At 43.1% G+C, this 23,062-nt stretch overlaps 1 protein-coding gene across 3 annotated transcripts; it reads right to left on the minus strand.

The window, feature by feature from the left end:
* Positions 1-453: 453 nt before the first annotated feature.
* On the minus strand, positions 454-23,062 carry LOC129827947 (calnexin-like). 3 transcript variants are annotated; one of them, XM_055889249.1, is made up of 14 exons: positions 22,983-23,062; positions 15,480-15,707; positions 14,480-14,553; positions 13,866-13,924; positions 13,393-13,616; positions 12,997-13,189; positions 12,609-12,798; positions 12,273-12,386; positions 11,449-11,605; positions 10,873-11,088; positions 4,002-4,121; positions 3,726-3,846; positions 3,432-3,547; positions 454-3,233 (listed from the first exon to the last, which is right to left on the minus strand). In XM_055889249.1, exons 2-14 carry the CDS (start codon positions 15,702-15,704, stop codon positions 3,177-3,179), a joined length of 1,866 nt encoding a protein of 621 aa, XP_055745224.1. In that variant the 5' UTR covers positions 15,705-15,707; positions 22,983-23,062; the 3' UTR covers positions 454-3,176. The 3 variants fall into 3 exon arrangements, with proteins under 3 accessions (XP_055745224.1, XP_055745223.1, XP_055745225.1); XM_055889248.1 differs by having other exon boundaries at positions 3,432-3,550; XM_055889250.1 differs by having other exon boundaries at positions 3,406-3,550.

Here is a 23,062-nt window from a genome sequence, read left to right on the forward strand (position 1 = left end):
GTCTTAATCTAAAATGTGGAAAAAGTGAAGGGGTCTTATTACTTTCCGAATGCACTGTACATACAGCCATTAGCGCCAACCAACGGTCTGTTATACATGCGCGCAGGCTAAATGGATCATGCTGCAGACAGCATAAATATATATTTTTTTAGATTCAACCAATCACTGATAATTGATCGCATAGTGCACTGTGCAAGATTGAACAATTATTTTTGTTGTAGCTGGTTTCTGAATTTGTCTCTTGTTCCCTCCATTCAAAACATGAATCACACGCATGCAAATTACAAAAGTACAACAAATTGGAAATGTGGTGAGCCGTGCGCAAAAACGTTACTCTCAAATCAGCAGCAGACATTGATCTGCCATGGCCTTGGGCATAATATCCGCTCTGTGGAACGTCAATTCATAGATACAGTACCAAGTGACAAGCAGCAATGAGACTCGGGCCCCCAGTCAGTTTCTATTAGGCCTTTTTATTCATCAAAACAAATGGCATCCCTATTCATAGATGACTGCATTTATAATACACATGGGTCAGAGGAGCAGTCGCTATTCGTGATCAGTATTTTTAAAAAGCCTCCACTAATCAACATTCATCATTACCCATAGGAGATTAAATCTGAACCAAAATGTGTAGGTTCTTCAATCTCTAGTGTACAGGATTAAGTTAGGTTAAACCTAGTCGTTTCGGTGACCCATCAGACTGAGTTCACACACAGGAAAGCTGTCAGAGGTACGTAAGGTGCACTGTTCAGTCTAGGAGTCGTATCTAGGCAGAACCAAAGGGGAAAAGCACAATTAAAACCTTGACTAAAAATAAAATATTTTTTGAAGCCAGAAAGAGTGAAGGAGAAACGCATGTCCTTAACATTTTCAAAAAGGATCATTTTCTGACCATTTAATTTTCTTCAAACAAAAGTACAAAATAAGATAAAGAAATGGCTAGTTAGGTTACAGTGCAGTGGGAACTAACTACCTCACATAACCTATGACACAGGTCATCTTCCACAATTAGAAAAAAGAAAATGAGAAATTAGAGAGAAAGACCTCCATTTCCTCTTGAGGTGGAAGCTGTACATGCCATCTCAATTTCAGGGGGATGACAACCCCCGCCACACAAAACCATGAGATCAATACAGGAAAAACATTGCCCAGCTCCAATCTCTTAGTCAAATATCGTTTTATTACTATTTTGTAAGTAACATCATAGCAAGTTCTACATCTTTGCTCCCCCCCACCCTCCAACATGTAATGTAGTAGATATAGATGAATCAACCTACTACACTTATCACCCAATCACATGCAGCTTAGTTTGTCAGGAGAACCAATCCCCATTCACCTTGGTCACTCAGAGACACCATGGCACACAGAGAAATTGTGGCATTCCAAACACGACTGACTGACACCACCAAGGAATCTGAGAGCACAAAACTTTAAAAATGGGATCCATGCAAACAGACAACAGCTAATTACCTGGTATGTGTGTGTATGTTTACGTGTGCGTCTGTTACCTTGAACAGTGACAACCATTTTTACATGGGGCAAACCTCTAATGGTTTTTGACTTTCCCTGCTTTTTTAGGAAGTTCTAAAAACAGAGTGGGCAGGTTCACCAAAACGTAAGAAATAAGGAACTTAAAAGACTATAGTCCACAGATAGGTACCGGCTATTGAGCAGTCTCAATATTTTCTCCTTAGCGCCTTTTTCATGTTGTATGGGGTAAGTTTAAGATATCAATGAATCATGCAATGTGAAAGAAGTGAGGCGGGAAGCTTGTTTGACACCCTGAGAGTACTCTTTACGACTCTTGTAAAAGAGTCAGACTGTCATGAGACACAAAAAAAAGTAACATTTCTGAAAGATGTGTTAAATTCTGCTGCTTTTGACTCAGGAAATGCAGTCATAGGATGTGCATATTCATCTACCAATAGCTAGGCGGGAGACTGATTCATCCCACCAATGAGGGAGGAGGTTGCACGAGCTGGCCACCAGTCTGACAACCTTGACATCTCCCCTAGAAGCCTGCCGGCAACCAACCGTCATCTCTCCGAGTACCAGCTTTTCTTTTCTCCCGCACACGTGACTGTAAATGTACACTACATCCTTACATTATCTATCAAGACCAGAGAAAAAAAACTAAAACATTAATGGAATCAAAAATAAAATAAAAAGTAATGTACATAGTATTAAAAAAGGTCACAGTACATTCACAGAAAAAACAATTTCAGAAAACCTTGCGCTCTAGGACTGTCTAAGGCAGCGTATTCTAACCTACTGAAGCCCACTTACCAGGCTCCCCCTCCCTCTGCTTCAATCTTTGCCTGCCCCACGGTTCTGCGGAGAACTGAGCATGTGCAATGGATGCCCCCCCACCACTCCCAGCTTCACCGTAGTAAGAACAACTTGAGAGGGGTCTTCCTACAACCAAAACACTTAAATAAAAAGATGGTGAAAGCCACATGGAATGAAACGTTGAGACCCGTGCATCATGGGAAAATGAGTCTCTTGAAACCCCCCAAGGACACAACTGCAGTGTTATAACCAGACAATAAAACATCCAAATGCCATGTTTTTTTTTCTTTGTCGACCCTCAACAGAAACATTCATGCTACATCCATCTACCCCTATGACACACACAAAACGCATGGGACTGTTAAACTGGACCAAGCAAAAAGACATCGAGGCAGAATGGCTAAAACCTACGAGCTGTAGTGTTGCCCAGAAAAGTCGGTTGATAAATACTGTCTAGATCTGCGGGATGGATGGATGGATGGATGGATGGGGGGCTGACTAGCGGGAGCAAAGGGTGGTGGAGGTTTGAGTGAGAAGACAGAAGGGGTTCCTAGGTTAGTGTTACAGAATGGTCTTGGAAAATAATTTTTATTTCTTCACTGTTAAATAAAAACCTTTTCTACACTAACAACGCATCAGTCTTCATCACCACCATACTGGAATCATCGTCGTCCATATTGTGAGGCAGTCATGATTGTTTTCTGTTGATCCTGACAAGAGAGATGGTGGTCTAGTTGGGTTTGCTTCATCGCCCCGGGAGGGGGAGGAAAGGGAGGGCCCAGGGGGGAAAGATGGGGGAGACTGGAAGGGTGGGTGGGGTTAGGGAGTGACCCTGGGTCAGGGCTGTTGGTTTTAATCAGAGATCCAGGGTTGTGAAAGCCACATCAGTCCTTTCTCAATTTCCTGTTTCTGGGGGACCTTCTGAGGAGGTCATCTTGTTTCTGGAGAGAGCAGAAAGGAGAGGGGCCTTTGGGTTACACACAAGCCATAATTGTCTCTATTCTGAACAATAAAGTACATCATCAACACAGCCCTTTTTACATCAGAAGTTGTCAAAGTGCTGTTACAGTGCAAGCTTTGATTTCTAGTCACAACGAACCACATCATGCTCACCAAGTCATGCCTTACTGTCCCCGTACCTCTTCAGTGACCTCTTCTTCCTCTTCCTCCTCCAGCCCCTCCTCCTCCTCATCCTCTTCCTCCTCATTTACTTCCTCTGCAGGACTGTCTTCTGCATCACTATTCTTCTCTGCTGCTGCTATGGAAACCAACAAACACAAAGTTAGCATTTACTGAGACGGGCTAACTTGTTGCTCTTGCATTGAGTGATGCAAGACAGCACGCACTGTAAAATAAATGTCAATTACACACACTGTCAACAGATTTGTGATCCTACATCAGTAGAGGGAGGGATAAATGGTGACAGTTCTTACCTGGCTGGCTCTTCTCCTCCTTGACTTGGTCTGCCTCAGCCTTCTCCACCACTTCCTCCTCCTTCACGTCTGGCTGAGGCTCGTCTGTCTTCTTGTAATCGGCTGCATTTGCAGCAGTCTTCTGTTGGGAGAGAGAAAAGATAAACATTAACACAGATCATAAACATTATCTATGATGACATCCATAGGCAAATGTATGTGTGTGTGTGGGGGGGGGGGGGGGGCACTATTGAGATGCAACCTTTGATGGTCTGTGGTCACAGCGTGGTCCCTCACCTTTCCAGTGCAGCAGAAGACGATGATCAGGACTAGGGGCACGGCCACGGTCAGCACGTAGACCACCCACAACCAGGGACGCTCGTCTGCTGCGGTCATCATCTGGTTCACCAGACCGGGCTAGAGGAGAGGGGAGAACACGGTCACGCAACTGTCAAGATCTGGGAACCATCGACCACAACCAACCACCATCACAAAAGCAGGTTGCACTATTGGGTGCCGTTGGAAATCTTTATTTGTAACAAGTTTGTAACAACATCGCTGTTATACCAAAGTTTTATGGGTCCCTGAGGAATGGTCAGAACACATATGCCAAAAAAAAACAGCACTCCTGTATCTTTCACATGGACCCAAAAAGGTGTAATGTGTTGTGAAAAACCAGTGCCTGAGGGTTTCTTCCCACATCTCTCTCACTTCCTGAAAGTCCTTATAAGGGCTGGGGAATTCCCGTTTCACAGTGCATCTCAGAAGTCTCCACAAACTACTCTGTACCAGTAACACAACACACTTTATTAAACAAAGAAACTAGCACAAAATAACCCCCTTAGTACTTAACTATTTAGCTTAATGGTTTCACTAACTAAAGTCTTGCCTACTCAGACTGTTCGTAGCAGTGACAATGCACAGGAGTTTGTGTGTCCCAATTCCATGCAGATCTGAGACGAGCATTTCCATATTAACAGTGGCAGCCAACTGCCCCGGCAGTGCTACCCGGTGTAAAACCAAATTATCCGTAGCGCAAACAATGAGGCTATGAAACCAGTGGAATTTTCAGCGCGCTCCATGGTTCACTGAGTGGTATGTACAGTGCCTTCAGAAAATATTCATACCCCTTAACTTATTTGACATGTTACAGCCTGAATTCAACATGGATTAAATGTTTGTTTTTTTACCCATCTACACACAATGCCCCATAATGACAATGTGAAAACATGTTAAGACATTTTTGCTAATTGTTTGATTGATTGATAATGAAATATCAAATTTATATAAGTAGTCACACCCCTGAGTCAATACCTTGTAGAAGCAGCTTTGAACATCGATTACAGCTGTGAGTGCTTCTGGGTAAGTCTCTAAGAGCTTTCCACACCTGGACTGTGCAACATTTGCCCATTAGTATTTTCAAAATCCTTCAAGCTCTGTCAAATTGGATGTTGATCATTGCTAGACAACCATTTTCTGGTCTTGCCATAGATTTTCAAGCAGATTTAAGTAAAAACTGTAACTCTGCCACATTCACTGTCTTCTTGGTAAGCAACTCCAGTATAGATTTGGCCTTGTGTTTTAGGTTATTGTCCTGCTGAAAGGTGAATTAGTCTCCCAGTGTCTGGTGGAAAGCACACCAGGTTTTCCTTTTTTTTTTTGCTTAGCTCCATTCTATTTCTTTATTATCCTGGAAAAACTCCCCAGTCATTAACTGTTACAAGCATATCCATAACATGATGCAGCCACCACTAAGCTCGAAAATATGGAGAGTGGTAGTGAGTAATGTATTTTATTGGAGTTGCCCCAAACATAACACTGTATTCAGGACATAAAGTTAATTGCCTTGCCACATTGTTTGCAGTATTACTTTAGTGCCTTGTTCCAAACTCGATGAATGTTTGAACATTTGTATTTTGTACAGGATTCCTTCTTGCTACTGTCAATTAGGTTAATATTGTGGAGTAACTACAATGTTGATCCATCCTCAATTTTCTCCTATCACAACTATTAAACTTAACTGTTTTCAAGTCACCATTGGCCTCATTGTGAAATCCCTGAGTCGTTTCCTTCCTCTCCGGCAACCGAGTGAGGAAGGAAGCCTGCATCTTTGTAGTGACTGGGTGTATTGATACACCATCCAAAGTGAAATTAATAACTACACCATGTTCAAAGGGTTATTTAATGTCTGCATTTTTAAAAATATTACCAATATGTGCCCTTCTTTGTGAGGCATTGGAAAACATCCCTGGTCTTTGAGTTTCCATCTGTGTTTGAAATTCACTGCTCGACTAAGGGACCTTACATATTTTATTTAACGAGGCAGTTAAGAACAAATTCTTATTTACAACGACAGACTACACCGGCCAAACACAGACGACGCTGGGCCAATTGTGCGCCGCCCTATGGGACTCCCAATCCCAGCCGGTTGTAATACAGCCTGGATTTGAACCATGGCGTCTGTAGTGACGTCTCTAGCACTGAGATTCATATAATTGTGTGGGGGATACAGATATGAAGTAGTCATTCACAAAACATGTTAAAAACTATTATTGCACACAGAGTGAATCCATGCAACGTATTATGTGCGTTATATTTTTACTCCTGAACTTAGTTAGGCTTGCCATAAATGGGTTGAATACGTGACAAGACATTTCAGCTTTTAATTTTTAATGAATTTGTAAACTTTTTGAAAAAACAAATTTCCACTTTAACATTATGGGGTATTGTGTGAAAAAAATAAAAAATAATTTCAAGCTTAAAAAGTCAAGGGACGTGAATACTTTCTGCAGGCACTATAGCAAGTACGTCCGTGTGTGTGTGTGTGATGCTCTGACGAAGAGAATGTGTGAGAGAGTAAGAGAACAGCAAGAAAGAGAGAAAGAGGGCGAGATAGGAAAATGCAGTCAAGCGAGAGTAAGAAAGCGTGTCCACCAGGAAGGGAGTGAGCGAGACAAAGAGAGCGAGGAAACTAGACAGCAACAGCGAGAACAGAAAAATGAGAGAACAAGGGAGAGAGGGGGAACAGAAAATGAGCAAGAGTGCTCAAAACTGAGAGAAATCGAGAGTGAGGGAGTGGGCGGCCTAGCTGTGTAGAGAGAGGGCCGTTAAGCCCAACATGCCAGGCATCCCAGGAATTCACCTTTAGGAAAAAAAGGCAGCATCGGTCCGGGGCTGAAAGAATTTTGATGAGGCGGCCAAATGAACGACTAGTCAGTAAATCCCTGGGTACGAGCCACCATCATCACACTGGACTCACCACAACTCTACTGCTCCACACACACACACTTATGACAGCTCAAAACGAGTGAGACCACCACTTAAAGGGTGACCTCAGTAGAAGACGTATGTGTATGTTTGTGTGCGTTTGTGTGTGAAGCAGGGCCACGGCTTCTCAATAGTGCCAGTTTCAGCTGTAACTTTGGTTTTATGGAACAGTGTACTCTAGCGGTTTAAGTATGCGCCAACCACGAGCGAGTCATGCTAGACCAGCTCAAGAAGCTTTTCAACTAAAGCCAACACATTATACAGAGGAGCAGCTGGAGCACGGTGACAATGACTGTTTCACTCTTACTGCTCAGCCTATCTCCCCCTGGAGTTCCACATGTTATATCTGTTTCCACTTAGGGGCGGGGCAGGGAAGGGTTTTCCATGTCACACAGAGCCAGGCTTGCCAGCAGCATTCCTCTGAAGGGTGTGGGGAGTGTGTCTGGTCTGAAGTCCCCATGAGAAGACACAGGCAGAGAAGTCACCACTAACACAGACATTTTGTCATCCTCTTCGAATTGTTACCTTACTAATGGTTACAGTAAGGATTGGGGGTAGGGCGATCTGTCTCAGCATAGGAGTGCTGATCTCGGATCCGTTTGGCCTTTTAGATTATAATGAATAAGATTAAATGAAACGGAGCGATCAGCTGGGCATTTTGTAATTATTTTACTATTAAAATAATGACCTTTATTCCGATACCCTGATAGTTGAAAAACAATAAATATAAGTTGCTATCGACTCTCGACCAATCAGAATGACACAAGCGAATATAAACAACGGACACGCTTCTTTTCTCCGGTGATTTGGCTAACAGTAACAGCGAAGTTCCAATTTTTACTATGACAGAACTAATCCCGTTACAAAAGTTTTTCTGTTGAGGGTTTTGCATTGATCTGTGTCAGATGTTGTAATTGCTATTCGAAGTAGGGAAAATAGCACACCGATGTCAGGGTAACCTAAAGGCTCCCGAGTGGCGCAGCAGTCTAAGGCACTACATTTCAGTGCAAGAGGTGTCACGACAGACCCTTTTTCGATCCTGGGCTGTATCACAACCGGCCATGACTGGGAGTCCCATAGTGCGGCGCACAATTGGACCAGCGTCGTCCGTGTTAAGGTTTGGCCGGGGTAGGCCGCCACTGTAAATAAGAATTTGTTCTTAACTGACTTTCTTAGTTTTTCTTTTTAAAGGACTAAATGTGCAGCAGTAGGCTAGCGCAGATGTAGTTCAACACACCGTTATAAAAGCTACATTCGAAAGATTGTTGTTTTATTGAATTTCAAATGTCATGTAGGGCCCTATAAAATCTTTTCTATTTTTTGCCTGATTCCGTGTATATTTTCCGAAATGTGTTTTTCTCCGTTTTGCTTTTCCAAGTTTTTGCTTTACTTTTTTAAATAACGTTTTTTCCCCCCCAAATAGAAAAACAACTCAAATGGATGTTCTAAGTCCACAACAATGCTTACACCACATTAGGAGAACACTTTGAGGTCTGGGAAAATGTTTTGAAATGTTTATACCCTTTAAATGTGCACTTTGCAAGAGGCTTTTGAATAGCATTTTGTAATGCAGATGTGATGGTAGAGTTAACACCACAAAATATCCACTGAATTGATGCAAATAATCATCATATTCTGTAAGGTAAGCATAAGCTACATTGTAGTTAACATTTGATTGAAAAGGTTGTGGGAAGCCTTTCCATTTACCAGAAGGCTTTTCATTAGCATAGCTAACGGCTACACAAAGTGGTAAACATGCGCACCGCACATACACAGCTTGGTGAAATTCTCATTGCCTCTTCAGAAAGTCACAGGAAATATGAATTACTGATGCCTTCGTTTCATGTCTTATGATCAACTTGGGCGAATTTATAAAAGGTTCAATACATTTTTGAATATTGTTGAACTCGGTTTTAATGTCTGCGTTACGTTATTTCGTACATGTTATAGGGCCCTAATCATGGTACATTCTTGTGAGGTAAAAATGTCACAAGGATAATTTCAATTTGGACAAAGCTTTCGCATTGTACAAATAGGCCCACAAGTTTGTTTCTCCAAAAATGAACACTCACTCAAGTAATCGAATACTAACGTCCGTTCAGATATCCGGATATATTTGATTATCCGTGCCCATTCCTACTCTAAGAAACTTGATACATACGGCCCCTGATCCTCGGCATGTATATTGAACAAAAATATAAAACGCAACATGTAAAGTGTTGGTCCCATGTTTAATGACCTGAAATAAAAGCTTTTTGTGCGAATGGAAAAATGAGAAAAAATATTTGGCCACAAACTTGTGTACATCCCTGTTAGTGAGCATTTCGCAAGATAATCTATCCACCTGAAAGGTGTGGCATATCAAGAAGCTGATTAAACGGCATGATCATTACACAGGTGCACCTTGTACTGGAGACAAAAGGCCAGTCTAAAATGTGCAGTTTTGGCACACAACACAATGCCACAGATGTCTCAAGTTGAGGGAGCATGCAGTTGGCATACTGACAACTGCAGGAATGTCCACCAGAGATGTTACCAGAGAATTGAATGTACATTTTTCTACCATAAGCCGCCTCCAACGTCATTTTAGAGAATTTGGCAGTACTTCCAACCGGCCTCACAACCGTTGACTCCTATTAACCACGCCAGCCCAGGAACTCCACATCCAGCTTCTTTAATGGCGAAATTGTCTGAGACCAGCCCCCGGACAGCTGACGAAACTGAGGAGTATTTCTGTCTGTAATAAAGCCCTTTTGTGGGGAAAAACAAATTCTGATAGGCTGGGCCTGACTCCCCAGAGACTGGGCTTGGCTCAAGTGGGTGGGCCTATGCCCCCCGAGGCCCACCCATGGCTGCGCCCCTGCCCAGCCATGTGAACTCCATAGATAAGGGCCTTTTATTTATTTATTTTATTTTACCGTTATTTTACCAGGTAAGTTGACTGAGAACACGTTCTCATTTGCAGCAACGACCTGGGGAATAGTTACAGGGGAGAGGAGGGGGATGAATGAGCTAATTGTAAACTGGGGATTATTAGGTGACCATGATGGTTTGAGGGCCAGATTGGGAATTTAGCCATGACACCGGGGTTAACACCCCTACTCTTACGATAAGTGCCATGGGATCTTTAATGACCTCAGAGAGTCAGGACACCAGTTTAACGTCCCATCCGAAAGACGGCACCCTACACACAGGGCAGTGTCCCCAATCACTGCCCTGGGGCATTGGGATATTTTATTAGACCAGAGGAAAGAGTGCCTCCTACTGGCCCTCCAATACCACTTCCAGCAGCATCTAGTCTCCCATCCAGGGACTGACCAGGACCAACCCTGCTTAGCTTCAGAAGCAAGCCAGCAGTGGTATGCAGGGTGGTATGCTGCTGGCCTAATGACTATTTTAATTGACTGATTTCCTTATATTAACTGCAACTCAGTAAAATCGTTGAAATTGTTGGTTGTTGCGTTTATATTTTTGTCACCGCTAGTCAATCTGACTTGATTGCTTACCCCAGAGAATAGAGGCTTGCATCATGTAAAAACAGCAATGCTACAAATATCCATATTGCTCCCTGAAGAGGTTTTGGAGAAGTCTCTGGATACAAGAATAGGTCCCTTAGTTCTAGGTGCTTCAAAACAAACTGTCCGAAGGGAACATCTTAGATGCAAGAGGAATCCTATGCAAATAAGAAGCTGAACGTTCTATGGTTAGGATAGAAGTGTGATACGGAGCGAAGAGAGATCTTATGGACCTGCTTGAAATGTCAGATGATTGCACTGCATATTCATTCCTTATCAAATGTCTGTATATTTTATGTGAAGAATTTATGAGAAGTTTTATCAACTAGTCATGAGGAGTCTCTGTGTGCCCGTCTCTCTGTGTGCGTGTGCGCTATTGCACCCACCTCAGCGGCTCCCTCAGCAGCCTTCTTCAGGCCCCAACCATCGTTGGCCCAGCGATCGGCCGTGTGCCTCTCGTTGGTGATGAAGAAGTTATCAAAGAAGATGTCGCTGGACATGGACCACAGCTCCAGGCCCACGGCGTTGAAGGGGGTCATTCTGAAGGGATGGAGGTCCTCGAAGAAGGCTGGGTTGGCGATCTTCCTGGGCTTCCACACACCCTGGGAGGTACATTGAAGGTTGAGTGTACAGTACCGTGAGAGTTGCATTCATAAACTATTCTTTTGAGGAGCCATTTGTAAGTACATACATTTGGATTTCTCTCTAACGAGAACTCAGTAGTAAAAAAAATAAAATGGTATGAGATTTTTTGGGGAAAGACAAGAACACAACGTCACCAATGCAAGATCAGAAAAAGTGCAAATAGTAGGCTCTCATCAATACAAATACCGAATTGGAAAGATCAAGTGCAACGATTGTGTGTATGTTATTTAGGCTACACACTGCACTGGGATAAAAAAAAAAACTAAAGTGGCTGATGCTTTGGTATATGGTACACGCTGGGAGGTGTGAAGGGTTACCTGGTAGTTGGGATTGTCGATCATGGGGGCCTTCCACTTGCCCTTGTAGCTGGGGTTGTCAATCATGGGCCGTTGCCAGGCGCCACAGCCGGGGGCGGTTTCACAGAGGGCGTTAGGGACCTGAGGGGCCTCCCACTCACCATCCATATCCTCATCCCTGGAGAAAAACGTCACAGATCACAATACAGACAAAGCCATACAGTGTACAACATGATGATATACGGTTACAAGTTACTGTAGGTGTGAGAAAGCAAAAGACCACAAAAAAGTAAAAAAAATCCAATTGAGAGAACGTGAAGGCATAAGTGAAAAATAACAGCATCTCCTTTTCCTCCCTTTCTATAAATCCCCTTTATCCACTGTGTCCCATTCCTCTTCTCTGGGGGCTCTAATTTAATTTCCGCCACAGAAGTGAGACATAAAAGACAGTGAGAGCAGAGGGGGAGCTCTACAGAGCCCGAAAACCAGACCTGGCTGTCCTGAGGCAAAGCGCACCCTGTGATATTAGCTTCTCTCACCAGGAAGCCCGCTCTGTCCACAGAGAAGAGGAGGAGCTTGCCGCAAACACTAGCAATTAGCTTCCAAGAAATGAGTCGGCTAAACCAGATGAGGGTACACCACGACGGGACAGAAAAGACAGAGGAGGTAGTAGAGTGGTAGATGAAGGGCAGAGAGAAGGAGAGAGATAGAAGGGAGGGGGCGAAGAATAGAGTGGCAGACGAGGGTAGAGCGAGAGAAGAGATGGAGTACCATGGTGGACGGTATGTGGGGAAGGATGCAGGGGTAGGATGAGCGGAACGAGAGAGTAAAGGTATCGTAGTTACCAGTCCTCGGGCTTGACCGCGTCGGGGTCGCTGGTATACTCGGACTCATCATCCAGCCAGCCGTCTGGCTTCACTGCGTCCTCATCTGGGATCTGTTTCGGTGCATCCTCATCCCTATGGGACAGGGGAGAGAGTCAGAGGGTACACACACTAACACACATAAGCACACCTGGCATCTGAAAGGGAAAAAAAAGCAACAACTGTCGACAGCTAACACACACACACGCTTCCACAGCTACATTTGAAACGCACATGCACACGCTGTGAAACCTCAACACGTAAGAAAACCTGGCGAAATAGCCCCTTTTTCACCTACACTTAAATATGCACACTTACCAGTCCTCGGGTTTGACTGCGTCAGGGTCCTGGATCTTGGGTCTCTCATCCCAGTCCTCTGGCTTGTGGTCGTCGGGGTCCTCGATCTCGGCAGCCGGGTTGATTGCGGGGGTCATGTCTGTCAGCAGGTTACCACTGTTCACCACCGCCTGGTCCACCAGCACCTCAAAACTGTTGTCTGGGTTCAACACTAGGAGGAAGGAGAGAGGTAGGTAGAGATGTTTAGAGGGACACACCTGGAAATGTCATCAGCATACCTGATTCATAGAACATGTGAAAATGTCTTGTTCACCGTGTTGTCTCCCTAGGCGAGTCTTCTTGTATGTAGACTAGTGGACCATCAAAGAGTATATAGGCCTCGTGAGTAGAACATGTTAAAATGTCTTACCCAGCGTGTAAAGGTGGGTCTTCTTGTCGGTGTAGTAGGTGCGCAGGTCTGCGTCGGGCTTCTTGGCGTGCTTCTCCTCGTACTCGCCAGTCTTGGGGTTCTTGTGGCGGAAGATGAAGTGCAGTTTGTAGTCCTCGCCGCACTTGTCTGGTCCGAACATGATGGTGTAGGGAGTCTTGTCAACGAACTCATCCTGAAGGGCAGAAGAACTACATTAACCTCGAGGCAGTCTACGTGCAGATGTATTGGGTAAAAAATATGTTTGTACTGATGAAGACACAGCTCGGGTCTAAACATGATCTATTATAAACAAACACTTTTGGGAGCATGTACAAAGGAAGTCTGCAGTAGTACTTGATGATTCCATCTTAAATACCACGATGTGCATGTTCTTACCAGGTTAAGGTCAGGTGTCTGGGAGAGCAGTTTGACGTAGGCGCCGCCGCAGTCGATCCCTTGCTGGAAGTTGACCTCATACTGGACGATGAGGGGCTTGGTGTCGAAGATGAAGGGCCTGAGGAGCTGGGCTGAGATGGCGTGATGTTTGGCACGGGACTTAAGGACCAGGCCCTTGTCGCCAGGCAGCTTGCCGTCCTTCATGTCCTCCACCTCCCATTTACCTGCAAGACGGAGGTCGAACACGCAAGTAAAGGAGAGAACTCACTTGAAAAATGTCTGAATGGAGCCGAACCTAGAGTCTTATTCATTAGGCACTAAACGGAAGAAAATTTACTGAAATGTAAGGACTACTTCAACTTGTCCAATAATTCAAGTTGCAAAATGTTTTGCTAAGTTGTGCCCTAATGAATACTACCCGGACGAATGCTTTATGTTCTAATGTGACAGAGAGGAATTGTCTTGGTGCCTACCGTCATACTTGGCGATATCCTCATCAATGTCCTCCTTCTTGGCCTTTGACAGGACCCAGCTGAAACAAACAGGAGAAGCGAGATGACTTGAGAGTCAAGTAAACATGGTAGCACCTGGACACCATAGGGGAAGCTGCCGGGGGAATAGCCTAGGCGCTGGGTTCCGTGTTTATCCTTACAAAAAGTCTAAATAGCAGCTGGTCCTATGGTGAGCACCTACCCAGCACATTGTGGCACATGAAAAGAAGAGACACAGTTTATACTGTTAAGTTCATGTTTTAAGTATCCCTATATTTCTGTTATTACGGGGCTATCACTCAGTCAAGAGTGCGCCTGCGCAGGGAGTCTTGTTGTTGATGGACATAGCCAGGAGTGGAATGGCTACTTTGTAGTGTGTTCATACGGTATAGTAAACTTTGTTAAACTGCAACCTTGTCGTTGTGTCATTTCGAGTTAACATATACCACCTAGGCCATTTGGTTTCAGGGCAGCATGTTTGAATATTGTATCTTCTCTGATATAGACTTCATTAGTATAATAAATTATAAAAACGGTGCCTGCTTTCATTTCGAAGTTGAATTTTAAAAAAACTCCGGGGAAACCAGAGTGCTCACCTGTCAAGGGTGCCCATGTCAAAGGACTCAGCGAAGAAGTGTTCCCCCGTGGGCTCTGGCGCTTTGTAGGTCACCTAGAGAGGAGCAGAGAGGGGTCAGTGGATCACTGGGTCAGCTCTTCCACTGCCTGGCTCCAGATACGGTGTTTAGTGTGCCAACCAGGCCATTTGTAGGTGTGTGTGTGTCCTACGCAAGAGCAATAGGAGGACATAGGTCAACCAGATAGCAAACCATCACGTCGCATTGCTAATCAACGCATCACCTCTGTTTTTTTACAGATGTCAGGCTAGTGAGCTATTCACCACTTGCCTAGCTACCCAGACTCCTTGCTCTGGCCAACCGCTATACCCACGGATGTTAGTTTCTTTCCCACAGTGAGTCTGGATCGGAGTACCTCCCCGAACATTTACAGATGCGAACACATTCGGGGAGGTCTGATTGGTCCGGAAAACAATCGATTGGGCCAGAGCCAGAACACACGAGGGTAGAGCGGTGGTTTGAAAATTCCTCAACCCGTACAACACCCCCCCATGCCCCTCGTCACCACAGACGACTTCAATGATGGCAGTGTCAGACAAAAGTATGTTGCGAACGACAGTGCATCGGAAGAATTTAGTGTGAGTCGTCAGGGATAATTCACCAACTTCTCATCCCTTCTGGTCATATCTCTACATATCAAAACTAGTGGAGAAAGGAAGAACACTAAGCAGTCCCAGCACAGGCTTAGCCTCTATCATTTGTGGTGTTGTGCGAATCACATTCATTCCTTGAAATGAGCTCAAACCTCCCACTCACACTACAGCCCTCTCACAACAGACATTTGACTACTGAATATGGGTAGGTTGGCTTGAATCTGTGTATAACAGTGAGCAGGCTGTCACAATGGCTGTCACAATCTGGGCATGCTAAAAGTGAAGAGAAGAACCACGCTTTCAACCAAAACTGAGATTTCTACCACTGAAACCATAAACTTACACACACTGGTCTAGGGTAGACTTACTTTAGGGACTGCAGGTGGTCCTGGGGGCTTGTCTGCTTCCACCTCCCCGTCCAGAAGCTCCTCCCCATGGTCAAGCTCCTCCATTTCGTCTTCCACATCCATGTCGCCCCCCATCTCCATTATAGGCTCGTCCTCCTCCTCCTGGTGGGCGGTCACCGTGGTCAGTAGCAGTGTTGACCACAGGCCCACGGCCAGCAGCAGAACATACCTCACCTTCAGCTCCATAGTCTAGGGGAGAGAAGAGAGAGCAATTAATACACAAGGCCAATTTCTTGAAGAAAATGTGTTGTTCAAAAGTGGTTTAATAAGAAGTATGGCGGATAACAGTAGTGGTCTCGCTGACGCAAGCACACTAATTACTTAATTACTAATTAACAAGTGGGAATCTGTTATGGTCTTCGTCTACATTCATTTAGATTCCTATTGAATCCCCTCCTTATCCGTTTCAGTTGTTGCATATGGCCTACAGATTCCCAGCCACCTTACCCCGAGGGCTAGGGAGGAGCAGCGGAGCCACAGTATTACTACTTAGTTACACCCATCCATTCCTTTCAGATCAAAACGTCTAAGAGTAGAGGCTGATTTCAAACGGTGGTTAAGAGAAATAAAAATAGAGGCTATGGGTAGGACATGAGAGGTGAAGAAAGGAATGTGATGGAAGAAGGCAAATGACAGCAGTCAGTAGAGAAGGTGGCCATTTAACAAAGCGTAAACAAGGGGTTAAATGAGATGAGGGACACAGGAGAGGGAGAATAAGATATGAAAAAGAGAAAGAGGCTGCTTCTGGGGGGAGAGAGAGATGGGTGGGCGTCACTGGGCTACAAGAGACACGGTCTAACAGAAACAGAAATATGGGGGCGACTGATAATGCAACCTAGCATATAATTTGAGCTGGAGAAAAGGGATAATTTCTGAGCAGGTGGCCATTAGGTTAAATTACAGCTTCTTATCATATTAGAACAAGCCTACTGGTAGAGGTGGTACATGCAGGAATCAAAACCACAACCCTGGTCTTATAAGCACTATGATTAAAAGCTCCTGGAACAAGATTGACCATTAGTTCCACAACTGGGCTCCCTCCGAATTTTCAAAAACGTTTTATCCTTTTCATGCCTACAGAACGCACACTCCCTCCGACTGTTGCCAGGCATATGGTCGCCATGCCGTTACCCAGTGCCTCACTGGCACCCATTGCCATAGCGACGAGCCTGAGGCATATGCAGCCTGAGCCCCTTCCCCTAATGAGATTCGGTCCAATGAGATTACATTAGCGCACCATGTAACACACACACACATATTTACCTTTCATATTATTCACAGGCAATTTACTCAACACCATACAAACAATTTAGGACAGGCTGTGTGCACACAGACGTCGGCTCCTTCGACACTATCCCAAATCTAATTGAGAAGACTGGGCAGGTGTTTAAGCAATAAGGCAAATCTTCCGCCTAACTATCATTTTTTATTTAACTAGGCAAGTCAGCTAAGAACAAATTCTTACGTACAATGACGGCCTACTTGTAAACCCTCCCCTAATCAGAAGGCAAGGTGGAACAATTACAATGTTTCTTAAGCCTATAAAATCCACTTAAATATTCCGAAACACCTAGGGGGCAAGTATCAATTTGAGATTGGGTCTTTGTCTTCTCCAATCAGATAATGCCAATAAGATCGCAGTCTGTTATAATTCCATCCTATTCTCAACCCCTCAGCATGTTCTGATACCATTAGCCAAATAAGTGGTGCTGGGTACAGAGGGAGGGGGGATGTGAGAGTACTATTAGGTCCACCTTACCATATGCAATACAGACAACTGATATATAGGCCATATTTTATGACTATAATTAATTTTAAATCAATTCATAATTTAGAGGGCCTCAAAGTCTATTAACAAACTAACCAAAGTTACCAACTGCCTTTTTGTCATGAGATTACCTGTGTCTACATGTTAGCATGCAGTTGCACACGTATTACTGTACATACCATGCACATAGCAGACTGTTCCATTAATGAGTTTAACCCCACGCGAGATTAACGTCCGTAGCCACACCGTCTAAAGCTTCCCACAGCATAGCACAGTCATGCTAGTTTAACAGAGTGGCTATTATCAGGCCAAGATTACCTTAATGCTCTACTTTCCACTTGGCATTTTAATTAACAATGTAGCATATCTATAGCAGGATTTCCATTCGCCAGCAATAGAAAGCTTTCGGGCCAATAAAAAAGAAAAGAAAAAGAAAGTAAACCGATAAATAGGGATAAGACTTTTTTGCCTATTCATTGATGGAAATATCAGTCAATGTAAATACATTTGACCGGACATGCTTATCACTTTATAGGTTCTTTTGCATCATTTTGTGATATTAGAGGCTTGTGTGTTCCAGAGGTTATAGCCGCTGACCCCAGCAAACATATAACAGAGTCGGCATGGGTTCAAATCCGGCCCACTGCCCTTTGACTCACCTTTCCCATATCTTCCCCGTCTTGCCAACACTTTCCTATATCTTTGATAAAAGCAAAAAAAAATACTAAAGGAGTGAAAACTGCCCCACTCCTTAAAATTGAGTGGAACTGTATTTTCATTAGTCTATGTTTGTCACACACGCATAGCATTCGCATACGTGATTTCCCCTCCCCTATTTGAGGGGAAATCATTGAGAAAGATAGATGCTGCTACAGTTCCTCAAAAATGGAATTTGATGCTGCTGGAGTGAAACATAAGCCCCACCATTGCACAACAATTTTAAAACGCAATCGCATGTTAAAAACAGTTCTGATGGCCACTATTAAAAAGAGCAACTATAACTATAGATAGATTGTAGCTTCCATCAATGTAATTATTTGCATCACTTCCATTCCCCCATCTTTGTTTTGCAAATAAATAAAATACATACAAACCTTAAAAAAAATGTATATATATTTTCCTTTATTAATTTCTAACTCTACCACCCTTCCCCTAACTGGAGTGAACAACAACGCTTAGGCCTCTACTTCCAGCTTATACATACATACATACTATCTACATTTTATGGATACAGTCTATTTTACAATAACTATATTTTGTCTATTTTTTACTCCTGTCATTCCTTTACCCTCAACCTCTCCCATCAATTTCTGATGTCCATCCTGCCATATCTTTCAAAACTGTGCTCTTTCACAAAAGTTCTGAACCTATATTAGGTTTTACAGACACAGTATGTTTTACATTAGTTATCTTGTTATTATTAGTCCAAACCTTCAGCTCCATTCAACCCCTCCCATCTATCTCTTAACACCATCCATTTTGGATTTCTATTTTCCATATATTCTTCAACTGTGCTGTGATGCTTCACAAAAGTACTGAACCTTTCTATTCTCATTGTTTCTACAGATTGTAAATTGAAAATATATATTTTTGCTAAAAGTATTATATTATTGATCGATTGACTATGACTTTTCAAATCACCCAGTAGTGCCATCTGCAGGGTTAGCGCCAGGTAAATATTGCAATTCTTCAGCCATTCCTGGACCTGTGACCAAAAACAAGCTACATATGGAAAGTACCAAAACAAAGGATCTAATGATTCCATCTCTTCGCAGCAAAATCTGCAGAGCTGGGAAGGTTGTATCCCCCATATAAATAACATTCTACTAGTTGCAAGAATTTGGATAATAATTTAAAAAGAACATTTTAGAAAAATTCAAAGTTTTGAATCCGGCGTAGTTTTGCATATCAGTTCATAAACCATGTCCCATTGAATCAGCAGGTCAAAAATCTCTTCCCAACTATTTTGCAATCTATATGGCACGGCTGTGAATTTTTTGGTTTTTAAATGAAACTGGTATACTTTTATATTTATCACTTTAACCAATTATGGTCTTTAATGCAGGGCAGACAGACAAGTGAATTACTTTCCCCCCCTTCCACTTCCATTTTTGCGGTAATGCTACGTGTGACATAACTCCACCAGTCCTATTTTGTTATCACTTATGAAGATAACTTTATTAAACGTTTGTTAAATTTATATTTTTTAATCAAAGGAGTTTAAATATTTGAGTTTAACAACAATATTTGTTGTATTATTTGTTCTGTCTTTTCTGGTGGATTAAATTGAAATTGCAACCAACTTTCTATGGATTGTTTTAAAAATAACAATATTTGTGAGATGATTTCCTTTTCAAATAACTGAAAGTGAGCAATATTAATCTGAATAAAGGGAAAAAGTTTTTTTATTTTGTTATTTTTTCCCCCTCGGGATATGTATACCAAGTATATACACATCAGACCATTTTATAAGGAAACTACACAGTAAATATTAAAGTAGTATTTTTTTGTGATCCAATACATAGGTTAAGCAACCAATGCATATGGGTCCGGTACATTTCTCAAATGTCTCCAATTAAAATGCTACCAGTCCAAGTGTCCGGCGCCACATTTTCCTAACGGAAACCCTGATCTATAAGCCTACATTGAGCTTGTTCTACAGATCACAGGGTCTTCCTAAGGGACTGTGGTCACTGGAGCAGCATATAAGGTAGGGGTGGAGATATACCCCCTCAACTCATATCTGTCAGGAATGGTAACCAGGGCGCTACCACCAAGGGATATGTCACCTCTAGAGCCAGATCCCCTAGGAAGTGTCCTGAGGAGGAGCTGCAAACACAACATGTGTATGTACACAGCCTGATGCTGAATATCATAAGGAAAAGCCATCATGGAATAAAGTAAAGTAGTAGCCCATTTCATATGAAGACCTGAGTGTGTCATTGTCCATTGATAATTTCTTATCAATGGAGCTCTTAGCTGGCTAAATTTAGTCCACGCACTGTCAGAATTCTATTTCAGTAGGCTAACACAGACAAGGTTTTCCAACAAAAAAGGCTATGCATTAATATATATAGGTAGGCAATATCTAGGCGAATAGATCTTGAGCACATTGACAATACACATAAATGAGACAAACTTCAGTGACCACATGGGTTTGCCATGCCTGTGCCGGAGGAGAAATTAATCTCAAACATCACAATTTTTCATAGAACAGCTCCAAGCCCAGTGACAGTGCTAGTGTGTTCTTAAATAATGGATTCTGCCATGCGTCTGTTTGTACACTGTGACTAGGGTGTTTTCCCTGCAACAAGTCAGGCTGCCAACAAAGAGGAGATAACCAAAAAGCACCACGCATGTAACTTGACAATAAACTTACTGAGTGTGAGCGTGAGGGGTGAGATACAGGTCTTATTGGGGTGGGTGAGGCAAAGGAGTTGAGTAGCTAGGCCAAGACTCCACTCTCTGTTTTGTGGGACATAAGAGCTGGAAGGGTGGCTGCCGCCTGGGGGGCTAGGGAAAAGCCGAGGTGCCTTGTGGGCCAGGGGCGGTGGGTGAGAGGGACGGATGGATGGAGGGATAAACGTGAGAGGAGTGGCAAATTTCACTTTCTCCCCACAGGCTGAAGAAGTCATGGGGCCAAACAAAACAAACCACCACACTGGAGGGGAGACCTTGTTGTGCTGCCAAGTGGACACCATTCCCCCATTCACATCATGCCTCAGTGGTCACATGTATTCAAGTCAGGGACAGAGCAGATACAAGGAGGGGGAGGTGACAGTATAATCAATCAGTGCTCAATCAACACATCAAAGACTATTATCAGCCAGCCAGTCTTCTGAATTCATTCCATTCAGTTCACTCTGTATTTGGGGAAAACAGTGCTATCTACTACTGCTGTGGTCATATGGTTCATTGTCTATGTGGCGTAGCCTAGCCAGAAACAGACATCTTGCGCAAGATGTTGCACAGCGCTTTCACAGTGTATCCCCTCATGGAAAAGCAACATGCAGCCTCTGATAATGGATAGACTACTCTGTGCTATGAAGCCCAGTCTAGGTCGTCCTGTAGGGATTTAAGTGTGGGTGTACAGTGGGTTTAAGCAGATAGGATAAGGACCCAATGACCCCCATGTGCCTTGACTGTCTCAAAGAGAGAATGGAAAAGACATAAGACTAAATAAAAGCAAATATATTTTTAAAGCATGCAAGTCTCTTGTATCATTCAACATTAGTTTCTAGATTAGGTCAACAAGAGAGTGGGTTAAAGGTGCAATCATCTTGTCAATGTACACAAAATATAACAGCTTCTCGTGTGACCATAAATATTACCCATCATAAATTAGAACCATGGGTAAACAATAAAACGTCCAACTTCCCATTCTAATAAATATTTTCCATTCAACGCTAGAAGGCCATTTACATTTCTCAGATAGCTAGCTAAAAAAATGTGTCAACCATTCAATAAGATGACAGGCCAAGTCCTTTATTCAGATGTGCAAACTTTTAAAGCTACATTTCCATGAGGGTGTTGAATGCATCAGAGGAAGTGGGTTTGAAAAACTGGTCAGACTTCTATGCGTTTCATCCCTACCAGCAATACCCGTTTCCATGTGGCCATTCCTACAAACAGGTTCATGTACGTCAGGGGTGTCAAACTCATTCCACGGAGGGCCTTGTGTCTGCAGGTTTTTGGTCTTTCCTTTCAATAAAGCCCTAGACAACCAGGTGTGGGGAGTTCCTAACTAATTAGTGATGTTAATTCATCAATCAAGTACAAGGGTGGAGCGAAAACCCGCAGACACTCGGCCCTCCGTGGAATGAGTTTGACACCTGTGATGTACGTCTTAAGGGAAATTATTTCAGATACAATAACTACCTGTAGCTAGCTCCTCACTTGATAAATCCCAATTTGAAGTGCGTAGGTCTTGTCACCCACTAATATCCAACACAGTCAAAGAGATAACAATGACCAAACTAAAAATGACATACCGGTAGGTAATTAACGTTATGGCACAATGCTTCATTAATCCATTCATTCATTTACTTGTGCTCGAGATTTAAAATAGCCAGGGCAAATTAATCACTATACATTAGTTTCTCACCATGACACATCGACTACTGCATCATGACTACATTTCTTTCTGATAAAAATCACGTAGGTATATTTGTTACACAAACGTTCTGACATGTGCACACCAAGGCAATACTAGTCAATTTCCTTACTTTAGCTCGAGGCGGGTTTTTATTTAACCACTTAATTGCTGACATTAGATGGATGCCACAATGTATCCTTGCCTACAGTAGCTAACGTTAGCTGACTAAAACACTTTCAAAATGTCTTCGCTAACTAACGTTGCACAATGAAAAAACGTCGGCAAAAGGGACACACGAGCAACTGTGTGCTACTGACAGAACATTTCAACATTCATTTGTTGAATAACAGTAGCTATCTTTATTTTACTAACGTTAGCTAAATTAGCCTACTAAATAGCTGGCCTCTATCAGCTACTAACGTTAGCCGTCCAAGCTAAGACCACGCATCGTTTCTCGAGCTTATTCATTATGATAAATACTGTTAAAAGATACTGGACAGCATTGCATGCAACTGAACAAGCTGGGTAAATGTAGACTGAAATAATAATTTAGCGAAGTAGCTATATTTGAAAGAAGTGACATTTGTTCGTCATTACGTACCTCCTGCTTCGATGTGACACCTTGAACTACAGTAGGATCACGTGTGACTTTGGGGCATGCACTTTGGATTAGTAGCCACA

This window comes from Salvelinus fontinalis, chromosome 29 (genome assembly GCF_029448725.1).
Source record: "Salvelinus fontinalis isolate EN_2023a chromosome 29, ASM2944872v1, whole genome shotgun sequence".
NCBI lineage: Eukaryota > Metazoa > Chordata > Actinopteri > Salmoniformes > Salmonidae > Salvelinus > Salvelinus fontinalis.

What these genes read in the sequence shown, in the direction of transcription:
- LOC129827947 (XM_055889248.1), bottom strand. Translation starts at nt 15,704, where the DNA reads ATGGAGCTGAAGGTGAGGTATGTTCTGCTGCTGGCCGTGGGCCTGTGG. An exon ending in GACATGGGCACCCTTGACAG is followed by an intron (nt 13,925 to 14,479) that starts GTGAGCACTCTG and finishes TGTTTGTTTCAG; the next exon opens with CTGGGTCCTGTCAAAGGCCA. An exon ending in AGACACCTGACCTTAACCTG is followed by an intron (nt 13,190 to 13,392) that starts GTAAGAACATGC and finishes TCTGCCCTTCAG; the next exon opens with GATGAGTTCGTTGACAAGAC.